General features: G+C 41.9%; 1 protein-coding gene across 1 annotated transcript; it reads right to left on the minus strand.

Annotated features, from left to right (window-relative positions):
• Positions 1 to 1335: 1335 nt before the first annotated feature.
• NMS (neuromedin S) lies at positions 1336 to 11770 on the minus strand. The gene is made up of 9 exons (XM_063077831.1): positions 11695 to 11770; positions 9362 to 9417; positions 9037 to 9087; positions 5906 to 5929; positions 5755 to 5808; positions 4365 to 4439; positions 3336 to 3371; positions 2511 to 2552; positions 1336 to 1374 (listed from the first exon to the last, which is right to left on the minus strand). Exons 1-9 carry the CDS (start codon positions 11768 to 11770, stop codon positions 1336 to 1338), a joined length of 453 nt encoding a protein of 150 aa, XP_062933901.1.
• Between the last annotated feature and the right edge of the window lie 2422 nt (positions 11771 to 14192).

Here is a 14192-nt window from a genome sequence, read left to right on the forward strand (position 1 = left end):
GAGAATCTGGGGTCATTATGCCTTAACTTAATGCTGTCGGTAATAAAGAAAACCTCATTTTACCATGGAGGAAACTGAGGCACAGGGATGAGAAGTGACCAAGGTCACCCATCTAAAAAGTAGAGGAGTCAGGATCTGCAGCCAGCCAGCCCATCCCAAACCTATACTCTCAATTATCAATAACAACAGGATAATTGGGGCATGCTAAATTAATACCAAAAATGGTAAATTTACAAAAAAAGAATCGTGCTATTTAAAAAATATACCCAATCCTCCTCCCCCCTAGACTTTCCAATAAAAAATGAAAATATTGTGTCAATGCTACTTTATTCTTATACAACTAAATATTCTACTGAATATAAAGCAAGAGAAATATCTTTAAATATTATTCATGGAAAGAAATTTGACATTTGTTCAAAATAATCACTGGATGGCCTTATCAGATCCGGCTTTCGTTTGCCATTGAATCCTGAAAAAGAAAAGAAAAATGTGCAGCTCAGGCCAAATTGTTTTCAGAATCAAGATGAAGCCCATGGGTATGTTATTAAAAAAAATATTTTACAATTATACCTCAATTTGACATGTCATAAATGGTCACTTTTCCCATAATCTGTGCTTACAAGATTGGTCTTTGCTGCATCTAATTAGGCCACTAGGTTTGTGTAAGTACCGTGGACTCAGGAAACCTCTTGCCCTTATGCTTGCTGGGTAGACCCACTTCTCAGCACTGGGGCAAGCTTTCTCAGGCACCTGGGACTGCTGGGGCCCTGACCCAGGATCAGGCATGTCAAGAAGGCTATGACACGTCTGTGGGACAGCAGCCACACGTCCCTGGGACCACATCATCATGAGAGACAGAGGGGGCCCAGAGCTGCCCTTGTGTGTGGATTTGCTCTTCCACAAGCCCGAAGGTCAAACATTTCCCCAGATTTAAACTCTGGGTCTCAGAGCACCTTCGAGTGCCTGGTAGCCTCCAGGGGCTCCTTGGTGCTCCATCCAAGCATGCTAGGGTGACGTTTTCCTCATCAGAGGGCCCCAATGGGCTGCGGGCAGCTGTTGTCTCCATCACAGCCATAGCTGGTGACAACACACCTCCAAAGAGCCAAGCGTGGAAGCAAAGGCTGGGGCATTGCCCAGGACAGCTGCTTCTGCCAGGTTAGGGCGGGGTCTTTGTGACACTGTGAGCAGGAAAAGGGAGTGACAGTGTCCCTGGGGGCTCCACATGGTCCGTCTTTCTTTGCAAAATGGCCTGCTTGGCTGCCTCTCACTTCCCCAGTTGGATACACAGCATTTGCTTGGAAGAGAAAATCTACAGTGAGGCTGACCTTGGACCATCTACCGGGCCTTGTCTTCAATGCTCCTTCCATTCCTTGGCTGAAAAAAAATGGAGCCACTTAACAGACACTGAGACAAAACTGCCTGGAGCCTACCTCTTGGTTCAGATCCTCTCTTCATTGATCACTAAGACCTAGTTCTTCTAACTGGGATTTCACCCCCCTCCTTTGTACTCGCCTGGCAAGCTCTCACCTCTTGTGTGCTAGTGCTAGTCCGCAGGTCCTCTGAGGTGGTGCACCAAGACCCCCACTGCTCTTAGGACTCTGACACATTCCCCCTCCCCACCTCTGCCCCTTGCCTTTTATGTGGTGGGAGGGTCTGCAAACCACGCATCATAGGGCTTCTCAGCCTGGAGACATCACAGAGGTCTACTGCTTCTCAGAGTACTTTCGGAGAACAACGCACTAAGATGTCATACAGACCAAAAAGGTGTAGGTGGGTGGAAGTGTAGCAGGAGTGGGAAGAGTCTCCATGGTCAGATAAACTCAGGAAACAAATGATTAAGCCAAGTGAGACAGGCTGTTTCCTGCAGGACTGCTGAGAAGATAGCCAGTGTGAACTGTGAATCTTCAGGAGTGTTGGGTGCAGTGTTTTCCAGTCTTATCTGATTTTTGCAGAGTTCCTCTTAGAACCAGTGATCCACAGAATGCACTGTGGGGTGCACGGGATCTAGTCTGATTTGCTTATTTTTCTGATGCAAACACTGAGGGTCTAGGGGGTAAAGCAGATCAAAAACTAAAAGATATGTATCTCTTTTGACTCTGTGACCTTCACAAGAACCTCTGTGTTACCTGGGAAGGAGGAGAGGATGGTGCCTACACAACTCTCACCTGTGTGTTTTGGGGTCCCCATGTCCTGGACCTGAATGTTCAGGGACATGGACTCAGACTCTGGTTTGACCCCATGTCTGTCCATTAGCAGAAATTCCTGTCCCGCTTCCACACTCCCAGAACTTTGGTGCTCTCAGCCTATATCCCGTTGGACCCTTTCCTTCACAAGCTTGTAAGAGGAGATGTTGACTGAGAGTCCCAGGCAAAGTAAAGGGTGAGGGCGTCCCTGCAATTATTCACCAGTTCACCATGGGGCCCTGGCTGTGCTCAGTCTGCAGTTACTCCATAAGTGGGCTGGCTGCAGTGAATCAGGGTTAGAAAACAGAGACAGGAAATGTGTTATACCCTGAAAAGGAAAAACGGTCGTCCCAAGGGGGCGGTGTGATCCTGCAACAGAAAAACATAAACAGTTATGCAACCATGTTGTATCAAAGGTCCTTCAAAAATGTCTATGGGGTGCCCCCCAACACCCACAACCAGCCCATCAACAACCTCTGAGCTGCAGCAGGAAGCTCCCTGGGCCCCCAACCCCCTGACATCTGCACCCAGCCCAGCAATGACCAAGCCACCACTGGAAGCCCCCTGGTCCCCCCTGCAGGAATGAGGGGGTGCCACAGGCCTCAACCCCACCCCTCCTCCTTCCTCCTCCTGCCCTATTTCCTTTCCCCTTCCTCTATTCCCCTCCCCCAACTGCTCTGCAACAACATCATAGAATGTAAAAATATATATATTAATAAATAAACTTTTAAAAAATTTGAAAGAAAATGTCTATGGGGGCAGTTTTCAAAAAGGGTGGTCCCAGACTGGCAGCGTCAGCAACACCTGGGAACTTGTTAGAAATGCAAACTGTCAGCCCCAGTCCACACCTGTTTCTGAGGAAGGGCCCAGCAATCTGAAGTTTAACCAGGTGATTCTGATGCATAGTCAAGTTTAGGAACCACTGGGATGTGGGGTTTGGGCCACAGGCAGGGCTTCTCCCCACGTTTGTACAGTGGCATGTAGGCTCCCCAAGCCAGAGAAAACAAAACCCCAGGAACAGATGGCCACAGGTGCCTCATTTGTGAGACTGGAGATGACACAGTAACAGCCAGGGGCACTGCCTCCTGATGCACTTCCTTTCCCTCCGCTGGAGCTTTCTTTGGGGCTGTGTTCTCGGCAGAGCTCACATACCTTCTTGATAAAGTCCACTGCAGCAGCCTGTGAATCCTGAGGAAATGAGGCACAGGTCAATTCAACAGCAACCATGACCTTGCAATCGTACTGCTGTAATCCTGCGCCTGGTTCCATTCTAAGGCAGTCAGAAGTCAGTGCATAAAAAGCAGCTGGAGGGAATGGCTAACCATGTGGCCAGTGACAAGCTCCTGCTTGGAACGCACGCTTGTTTTCTTCATTGAGCTGCCATCTGTGTCTGGGTACATTAAATTTGCTTCTCCTAACAGCCCCAACTGGGTTTCCAGGATAAGCTGTTTTAGCTTCTTCAGCTTGTTCTTCGTCTGCCTGGAAGTTTGTGGTCAGCAGGGGACCTGCCTGTGCTTAGGGTGGCCAACCAGTTTCCTGGGGTCCAGGGATTTTCAGAACTAAAACCAGAAAAGTCCTGGGCAAACCTGAACAAGTTGGTCACCCTATCTGGGCTCAGGCTGTCCAAAAGAAATTTTCTTTTCCTTGGTTATTTATTTATTTATTTTTTTTGCTATCATTCAACAAAACCTTGATTAACATTTTGATCAGTTTCAACTCTTACTGAAACTGGTCATTTCTAAACTTTAAAAATAAAAACTTAAGAAAAAGTCTGAGATACAGGCAAAGGGCAGGCAGGGCAATGGGAAACAGAGGATGTCACAAAGGCAAATTTTAAGTCAGGAAGAAGGGACCGGGAAAGCGAAAAAACACCATAAAATAAAAACAGAACTTATGGATGAAAATAGCAAACGAGGAAAGGACTGGAACCATGTGGGACCATGGGGTCCCTCCCTCAGTCCTTTGAGCCACCTCATGGGTTACAGTGGAGGAAACTGAGGCTCAGGGAGGTTGAGGAACTTGTGCAGGGTCAGAGGACCAGCCATTCTGCCCAGAGCCCCATCCCAAGGTGAACACTGAGATTCAAGGAGAGAATGAAACAGGCAGACAGCAACACGTGTTTACCACGTTCGTTGAACTTGGACTGGCATAAAACTACGGTCAAAGAAAGAAAGCACATACTCGCCGCAGAAATCTCTTCATCCTGCTGTCGGCGAGCTTTGCAGCCAGGCTCACTAAAGGGTGCAGAGGAGGGGACTGCAACAAAGAGGCAGTGCACGCAGGTCAGATGCACGCGGGGACAGCAGCACCAGAGCAATCGTTTTCCAGAGCCCAGGGCTATGCGCCCTCCTTTCTGCTCACCTCCCTTACAAATGGATTTAATTTTCAGAACAAAATCCATTTCTGAGCCTAAGCTTGAAATTTTATGTTTTCAATAAAGAACCCCTTGCCTTGATAGCAGACTTCAATTCCAACACACCACTTAAAAATACTCCCTTAGGGTAAACCAGACTTTTATTGGTACTAATCCCAAGCACTCTGTCCTCAAGGGGAATGCGTTGTCCTAAGAAATGGCTCGTAGATCCTTTCTTGCTCCCAGATGTGTTGTCCTAATCTGAAGCACAAGGTGGGAAGGCTGCATTCATAATCCTCCCCCTGGTGCAGTTTTATTTTCCTATACTTCTTGTCTCTCCCTGGAGGCTTTGGTTTAGAGCAAAAGTTAATTTGTGTCCCAGAGTTCATTTCCTCCCCTCTGTTGTTCTTTCTCCCTTTCTTGTGCCCGTGGTCCTTCTTGATAACGCTGACATCCTTACCTGACCCTCATTCCTAGACCTAGACTATTAATGAACCTTTGTTTCTTGGGAAAAAAATATTTTGCTGGGTGTTTGCTTTTTTAAGGATCCTCTTGAAGACTTGGACAGCCTTGAATATATAAACAAGTGACTTTCTAAGGGTAGAATTTCAGTTGCTGTGACGGGGCACCTGCATTAAAAATTATATTTTATGACCTCTCCAATATTCCTCAAATGACACCCCACAGAAATTCACCTACATATGCTGCTCCTGAGGGTATCTCAAGTTTATAATAAGCAAGTTAGAGGTGATGGTTTTTATTCCCATTGTACATACACACAACAGCAATGGAAGACACATATCCACAGATCACTGTCGGGGGATGGTACTCTACTCATCTCAAAGCACCTTTCAAATTTTAAAAAAACAGAGTAATAAGAAACAATAGATAAAGCACAATAGTAGATAGAGCACAGACAGCATTTACCAGGCTCTTCTTGTACATCTAAGTGCACAAAGAAAAGTAATTTCTTATTTTTCCTTTTCTGTAACTTATTCTCTAACTTTTCAGATCTGTCAGCCACCCACCACCCCCACCCCAGAGTTGGAGAAGACAATCTCTCAGCCCTGGGAAAAGCACCCAGGAAGCTATGCAGCCCATAGGGTGTCTGGGGGCCCTTGGCTTTTGTGCTTGTCTGCATAAATTAGTTAGGAAGGGATAAAAGGCATGCAGGGGAGAGTGACTTTTACAGAAAGATGATTATGATAAAATACTGACCCCGGTTTTAACTGGATGTGCTGGCTCCCGAGTTCTGGAGTAGTGAAATAAAAACTAAAGAAGAAAAAAAAAAAAGTGATATTAGTACTAAGCGCCGGTGGCTATAAACGTGGAAGCTGCGTGCCCTGGTTACTGGGCAGACGGCACTCACCCTTTTGTATATGTCTTGCTTACCCTGGAGAGAGAATTGTGAGGGTAAGTTTCATGGAATTTTACTGGGGCAAGCAGCTGTTGAGGTCTTCAGTATAAGGTACACCATGAACCTTACTGCATTTACCCAAATACTATGAAATAAGTTGGCAATCTAAAAAAAAAATTCCTCCATGACACAAATTTAACAAGACTATGGTTAAGCAGGTCTTACAAAGAAAGTTGTCAGCAAGACATCATTATTTTACCTTTTCAATCATCTTTGGAAGAAAAAACCTACTCTCTGATGCATCGAAGCAATACTGTTATCAGTGACCAGATAACCACCTGACCGAGAGGTAGAATAAAATAACTATTGCAGCCTTTAATCTGCTGCTTGCTGGGTATATCCTAGTATTCCGTTTTTTAGGGTTGGTTCAAACTGATCAAGCTTTTTTTTTTTTTTCTTCCGATTACTAAATACTAAAAGCAGAGACTCTGTGGAAACTCTCTATTTCCTTATAATCACCATTTCTAAACCAGCAGAAAGTATTTACTATTTTTACAGCTACCAGTCTTGTCAGCAGCTGTTCACAGTAGTGTGTGTGTGTGTGTGTGTGTGTGTGTTTATGTGCATGTATTCATGGACACTTACTGGACAAACAATTGTTTTTTGTACCATGTTTATCAACTTTATACTGTTATTTTTACTTTTCAGGCCCCAAAATAATGAGGAATATGAAGATACTTCTCCTGGTGCTAATCACCCCTCTGAACATTTCATATGCACCTTTCTCACTTTATTTATTTTTATTTTATTTTATTTTTTTACATACTTTTTATTTTAGCTAAAATTAGTTTATTTTAGCTTTAAATACATAAGTGTACAGTTGTCCTCCACTGTGGATATGTGGCTACGCAAGGCCTTTTCTTTAAATACTCGTACATGTATTAGTTTCCTATTGATATTGTAACAAATTACCACAAACATAGTGGCGTATAACAATACAAAATTATTATCTTACGATTTTGGCAGTTACAAGTCCAAGATGGGTCTCACTGGGCTAAAATCAAGGTTTTATTTTTTTCTTTTTAGAGAAAAATTGTCATTAAAATGTTCCTCATCTATCTTGTTTATTATTCACTTTCCCAACTAGAATGCAAGTTCCACGAGAGCAGGTAGTTTTATTTGTTTTGATCACTGCCATATCTCCAGCACCTGGCACATGGCAGGCTCTCAAAAATTATCTTTTTTGAATGAATGAATAGTAGGGCTCTGTTCACAAGAACCTACTGCCCCTTTTCCCATCTAAACTTCTTCTGATCCCATGTGGTGACAAGAAACACAAAACACAAAGAGTTTCTGCAGGTGGCATTATTTGCAGAATGTAACTTTCTGAATTGCCTCAGAATAAAGAGTCACACAGTTGGCTTCTTCTGGACATGAGAACAGGAATGGACTTAGAGTCCAGGTAGCTCATCCAGACATTGAACGGTTGAGGAAACCAAAGCCCCAGGAGATGCAGTGACATGCTGAAGGTCACATTTGGGGGCCGCAGCAAGTCTAGGAATAGCCACAGTCTCTCTATTAATAGCTTTAAAATGTGGGTGGTTTTGTTCACTGAGCAACCCCTTGCTCTTCTGCAATTGGAAATGATGAATGTGATTGCCTTCAGAAGAATGGAGCATGTGGAAGAAGATTCCTTCTGAGTGGACCCTTGCACTCGGTGGACCCCACAACCTAATTTAATACCAATGGTAGCAGATGTGACCGTGACACTTCCCCTGTCTCTGCTATGCAGGGGACACCATCACAGCCTTCGTGTGAGGGGTAGGGAAGCGCCTTTAGTGCAAGGTGGGGAGGCTCAACAAAGAGATGGAGAACTCTGAGCTCTCACCCTGAACTTTTGCTCTGGGTACCAAGGCTATAAATATTATTTCTGAAGATGAGATACGACAGTTGTCTCCAAACAAATACATAATGTCAAACTGCAAATAAAAAGAAGTAGGCATGTTATATTTATGGAGTTTGAGAATGAAAGTGACGTGTGAGTTGAAGAATGAGAATTAGTTGCATCGAGAGGCAACGGTGACAACTAGCACTTAAGTGCTGTCATTTACCATATTCTGGACACTGCTGAGAGCACTTCACAAATGTTAAAGTCACTAGTCCTCATGATGACAATGGTGCTAGCAAAACTATTACCCCCATATTATAGATGAAGAAACTGAGGCACAGAGTGATAAAGAAACTGCTAAGGTTAATAGAGCTGGGTTTTGAACTCAGGTAGTTTGGTTTAAGAGTCTGGGCTGTTAGCTGCAGCCTGTGAAGGAGGAAAAGGCATTTCTGGTTCAGGAAAAGGCTGTGCAAAGGCATAAAGAGTCTGGTGTATTTGGGGAATAATGGGAAATTCAATGTGGCTGGAACATGGCATGCTGTGGGATAGGGGAGGTGAGGGAGGAAGAGGAGATGTGCCTCTAAGCGGAAACATGCAGATGATGCTAAAAATCATAGACTATCCTGAGACCACCCTTTTGCACTTTCAATTAAAGCAACATTTACCTTGTACTCATTGGTTACTAGTTACTGTTAGATTCTTTACATGAGATCTATTGTTTTGGAGAACTGCTACATCACAGCCTATCAATTTGTAGTGTACAATATAATATATCATGACATAGGCAAAAAATTAAATTATATATGTATATATAATTACAATAATTGTAAGAATACACGTGAACTACCAATATGTCATGGTAGTTTATATTTCAGAGATTCACTTGATATATTCTTTTTTTTTTTTTTGACCGGTAAGGGGATTGCAACCCTTGGCATGGTGTTGTCCGCACCACGCTCAGCCAGTGAGCACACCGGCCATCCCCATATAGGATCCGAACCTGCAGCCTCAGCGCTGCCAGCGCCACACTCTCCCGAGTGAGCCAAGGGGCCAGCCCTCACTTGATATATTCTAAAACTCTATACTTACACACACACACACACACACACACACACACTTCCACATACACACAGCATTCTACTGTAGATACCAAAGAATGTGTTCATTACAGATATCAGTTATGGTTCAACACATACAGTGTTATAACTATAAGAATTATCCTATGCATATATATATATATTTTGTTTGTTTTTACCTTAGGTTGGCTAGAAAGAGTTTTCCACTGACTCAGACAATGTGCCAGCCACTAAAAAATAAAAAACAGAAAGAAAATCAAATATAAGTATAGATTCTTTAGTCAATAGAACTCTATTTCAACATATTTAAAATTCTAAATTGTCCCATTAATGAACCTTGCATTATCTTCTCACATGGTGGCAGTGAATTTCAACACGACTCTCAGGATGCCTTCTGCTGCAGCCCAAATCTGATCTTAAAATAATTTCAAGTGAACATTATCCACATGATAATTTTAAGGCCCAGACTAAATAAAAATTTCACATTATTGAACAGTAGCATACCTCAAGCTGCACAATATCCAAGCCATCTGGAAGATCAGCTGAAGGTTGAGGAAATCCTATTGTGGGAAATCATGAAAACATCAATTACTGAAAAGAGGTCATAGCATTTACTTCTAAATCTTTACCACGAAAAACATACAGCGATTTTATTAAAACAATAAAATGCCAAAGAACCATACAAAAGAGGTCAAGGGGAGGGTAAAATATAATATGATGTTGTTAAAAGGATTTACGAAGAAAACACACTTCTGTCAACCACTAGCAAATCTGAGCTTTGTGCCAAATTAATTAAGAACAGCATGGTTTTTAATTTACCAGGAGTCTTCAGTGCAGATGTTTGCAACTCAGAAAAGAGAGGAAAAATACCTGGGATACAATTTAGTTTGTATTTTGATGGAATGTATGAGGATGGAATATCATAAAATGTTGTCAACAAACTATGTACATTAGAATCATCCTTGGAACTTTTAAGACATACAGAAACCTGCCTCTCTGCTACATCACACTCTCCAGGGGTGAGGTTCTGCGGAAGGTTGCTACCAGCATGTGGCTGGACCCTGTCAACCTCTGACTTAAATGAACACTTCTTCTCATTTGCATGTGATACAACACTTGGAAAAACAGCTAACACTGCAGTTGAAAAAAATCAACTGGATAGGTAAAAACTAACAAGATTAAACTAAACAGATAAATATAAATCCCTGATCTTAGATTTTTAAAATGTGGGACAGGGAACATATGGCTCAAGAGTAGTTTATAAAAAAAAAAAAAGAAGAAAGAAAGAAAGACAGGAAAAGACTGAGTGGTATTTTGCTTCCTATAATCTCTCTATTGAGCCAAGAGAAAGCTAAGGCAACTTTACACTGAATTCAAATAACAGCATCCAAACCTCGAAATGTAACAGTCTGACTTGAAATGATAGGATATGAGGTAGGGTTAGAGTAACTGAGCATAGTTTGCTCTGGAAAGAGAAACATTAGGAAGTGTATTTTAACTGACTTCGACTATTTTGAAAACTGTCATAAGTAAGAGATATTTGTCTCATTGAGTGTATTTCCAAAGGACAGAACTAGGGCTAATGGTCAGATGTTGCATGTGATCATATTTCAGCTCAGTGTAAATTTTTTGATGACTGGAACCATTCCATAATCCAAAGTAATGCAAACCAATCCTATAAGTATTTATTAAGAAGTTCTGTGTTAATGCAAAGATAAAGACCGGAACAACCCTAACATCAGGAAACATAAAACCAAATAGGAAAAAGAAGGAGATGGTTGTAAATATAGAGACAAATAAGTAAAAGTTAATAACGAATTTTCATAAATATAATATAGACAGGATTCTGTTGGAGCTCAGAAGAGGCAGCAACTGGCTTCCTTAGGCTGGTAGTGAATCGTCACAAAGAACATGGAAGACCTTCTGCAGGAAAACCACAAAGGGGTCTCTGCACACCATGAAGGGTTAAACCATGTGGCCTCCACGGTTCCTTCCAATGCCCAGGTTTTGTGATTACACTGTAGGATGTGACAAAACAAATGTACTGTTTGAAACATATTTTCTCTTTGGATATATTTTCAAAGATTTTCTACTCCCCTTAATCTCAATTCTAATGGAAAAAAAATTTAAGTTTGAAATAGTCCGTGTTTCCAACCATAGCCGTTCTGCCACCGCACGTTTCCCCGCATCCTTTGGTTCCAATTACAGACCCCCGGCCCACTCCTGCTTCCCTGCAAACGCGCTGCTGCTTCTCGGAAGTTGCTGAAGCGACGCCCGCGCCCGCTCAGCACCTCGGACAGAGCCTCAGCCCAGGCAGATGGGGCGTCCCCGGGCTCTCCGGGATTCTGCCTCCAGGAGCCCAAGGAAAGGCTTTGGAAAGATTCCTCCTTCCTGTGCACGCTCCTCTCCTTCCCTCTCCAACTGCCCATCATTTCCCAGTCTTTGGGACTATAAACTCAATTTTACCGTCTCTGTTCTTGTCTTTTTAGAATCCCGGGAGCACAAATGGCTGAGAAGTGAGGTCTTCCCCCAACTCAACCCAGGCTGTACCTCGCCCTTCAGTTTCAGTGGCACATACTCAGAGCACCCTTGGGGTAGGAGCTGTTTAAAGACAGTCCCGCTGGGAAAAGTCTCCTTTGGCAAAAGGCTGAGGCATCCCACTCAGTCCACTCTCTCTTACAGGTTAGAAACAAACGCAAAGCCAGAAAGCAAGAGAGTGGAAACGGAGTAAGTGGGGAGATAAAGCTTTACTCTCTCCAGGACCACCCCAAGGGATCAAGGTGATCTCAGTCTTCCTGAGAGCTCAGGCCCTGCGGGGTCTGATGAGGGTGCCTTACCTGAGGACGGAGTCTGCAGCATGCAGAAGCAGTAGATGGCCAAGATGAAAGGGTATTGGTAAAGAAGATGTTTCATTTTCAGAGTCTGGTTTCTCTTTGCTGCCCACAGGTGTGTGTTGCTAGGGCAGGGGTTTAGTATTTTCCCAAGGCAGAGGCAACCCTTTACTCTGCAACAGACCAGCCCAGTGGAGAGGGTGCCTTTATTTTCAGTGCCCTGGAGCCCATTGGCTGACCACCAATCAGCTTTGCACAGGAGGACCCCAGCTTTCTCATAAATGTCATGCTGGGTCCTTATTTGTAGAATAATATCCTCCTTGTGCAGGCATTGTAGAGAGTCATCTTTTTCAACCCAGCAATAAAAATAAAAAGTGGAAAGTCATAGTTGTTATTCCATAATGGTTTGAGAAACATTTCTGACTCAAGAAAGGCTTTTTCTCTTTTTTTTAATCAAAGAACTGGACATAAATCTATAAACTCTTGCATGATGAAGTCTTGTTTTTTAAGAAGCTGTTTATTTTCCACCATTAACAGAGAATGCTTTGTAGTCTTTGATGCATCTGAGAAGAACAAAATTTGGAGTCCTGGATACAACATTACATGAAACCAAAAATTCAATTAGGGTTCTAGTTTTTCTGTTGTTGCATTTTAAAATTATAATTGGAAATTACCCTCTTTAGGGTTTTTCCAGATTTGTTTCCACGAACAAGTTAAATATTTCAAATTAAGTCAGTATTCAAGAAAACATAATGATGTTGCTGTTAATAATACTAATATGACTTCATCTACTAAGCTCCTACATGTTGGGATCTGTTTTAGGCATTTCACATAGATTATTTCCTGTAATCTCACAGAAAGCCCATAAGAATGTATATTGTTTTAATTGTATGTGTGGAGAAACTGAGGCTAGGAGAAGAAACTCACCCAAGGTCACCTAGCTACCAAGGTGAGAGCAGGAATTTGGACCCAAGGGTATCTCTGAGCCCAATCATATCTGTAGGACTATAGGATTTTAGTTGATAAGCTAATTTTTTTTTCTGAAAAGAGCTTCCTTGAGACTAGATGTGGTATAGAAAGGAGAATTAATGAAGTCTTCTATTTCCTGCAAAAGGTAACATTTATAGCATATATATAGCATATAGCATATCCTTAGTTTTTTCAGTATGCATATCTTTAATTTTTGCTCTTTTAGAGGTCAGGAGGTAATTGACAACTGTTGAATGCATACAGTGTGCCTTAAACATAATAATACTTTACCTAAGTCATATTATATAATTTTTAAAATAAATGAACTTTTTAAGAATAACTTTGAGTAGGAGTTGATCAGAAGGGAATGTTTATTTGTGACTTAAAACATGGCATTTTGCCAAACAATTTCCAATTCGTAACAGAGTGGGAATTGTGAACTACACTATTGTCATAATATTTTGCCTACTTCCTTGACTCAGCGAGAAATAGAGGTTTCTATTTATTACAATATTTACCACTTTGGTTCAATGAGAATAACCCAAGGTCTTTAAATACCAGGCAGAGGTAATGCCATTTATATTAAAATATACCCACTGCCTAAGAACAAGGCTTTACTAAATGAAAGAAAAAAATAAATGAATATTTTTTTAACATAAACCCGTCGTCTACATGGTGTTAAACACAATTACTTAAGGACATTTTAGACACACAACTCACACCTAATAGCAAAGGTTCGTGGCAGTTCTATTAGGTGTCAATCAACAAGTACTTTTTGAACATCTGGTCTGTCTTCCAGTGAACTGGTGCTATCTACACAATGTACGTTTTTCAAATAAACCTCTGTGATAACTCTGATTTGTATCAAATTTATGTTTCCTTTGCACATTTTGCCCACATTATTTCTCAGATATTCGGGACAAAAAATAAAAATATTATTTTTAGTGCTGACTCAGAAATGGGAAGAAGAAAAAAAATTTGTGCCGTTACTACTCAACAACATTGTTATGGACTGAATTGTGTTCTCCCATAATTTATATGTTGAAACCCTATACCCCAATGTGACTGTATTTGGAGACAGGACCTTTAAGGAGGCAATTAAGGTTAAATGAGGTCATAAGAGTGGGGCTCTAATCTAATAAAACTGGTGTCCTTATAAGAGGAGGAGAACCAGAGCTCTCTCTCTCTCTCTCTCCACCTGCGTGCACAGAAGAAAGGCTGTGCGAAGACACAGGGAGGAGGAGACCATTTGTCTGCAAGCCAAGGAGAGAGGCTTCACCAATAACCAACTTTGCCAGCACCTTGATCTCGGACTTGTAGCTTCCAGAGCTATGAGAAAATAAAGTAAAAATAAAAGTTGAAATCTCTCATTGTTTTCAACTTAACCCAGATTATTGACTGCAAATCCATAGGAATCAACAGGCAATTTATTAGAATAATAAAAATTTACCAAAATAGCCGGGGGGGGGGAACTATTTTCAAGAGAATTTTTTTAGATGTGAGCAAAAATAAGTTTTAAAATGTATTAGAAAATG

This window comes from Cynocephalus volans, chromosome 14 (assembly GCF_027409185.1).
Source record: "Cynocephalus volans isolate mCynVol1 chromosome 14, mCynVol1.pri, whole genome shotgun sequence".
NCBI lineage: Eukaryota > Metazoa > Chordata > Mammalia > Dermoptera > Cynocephalidae > Cynocephalus > Cynocephalus volans.

What these genes read in the sequence shown, in the direction of transcription:
- NMS (XM_063077831.1), bottom strand. Translation starts at nt 11,770, where the DNA reads ATGAAACATCTTCTTTACCAATACCCTTTCATCTTGGCCATCTACTGC. An exon ending in AGCAAGACATATACAAAAGG is followed by an intron (nt 5,809 to 5,905) that starts GTGAGTGCCGTC and finishes TTTCTTCTTTAG; the next exon opens with TTTTTATTTCACTACTCCAG. An exon ending in CAGTGGACTTTATCAAGAAG is followed by an intron (nt 2,553 to 3,335) that starts GTATGTGAGCTC and finishes TTTCTGTTGCAG; the next exon opens with GATCACACCGCCCCCTTGGG.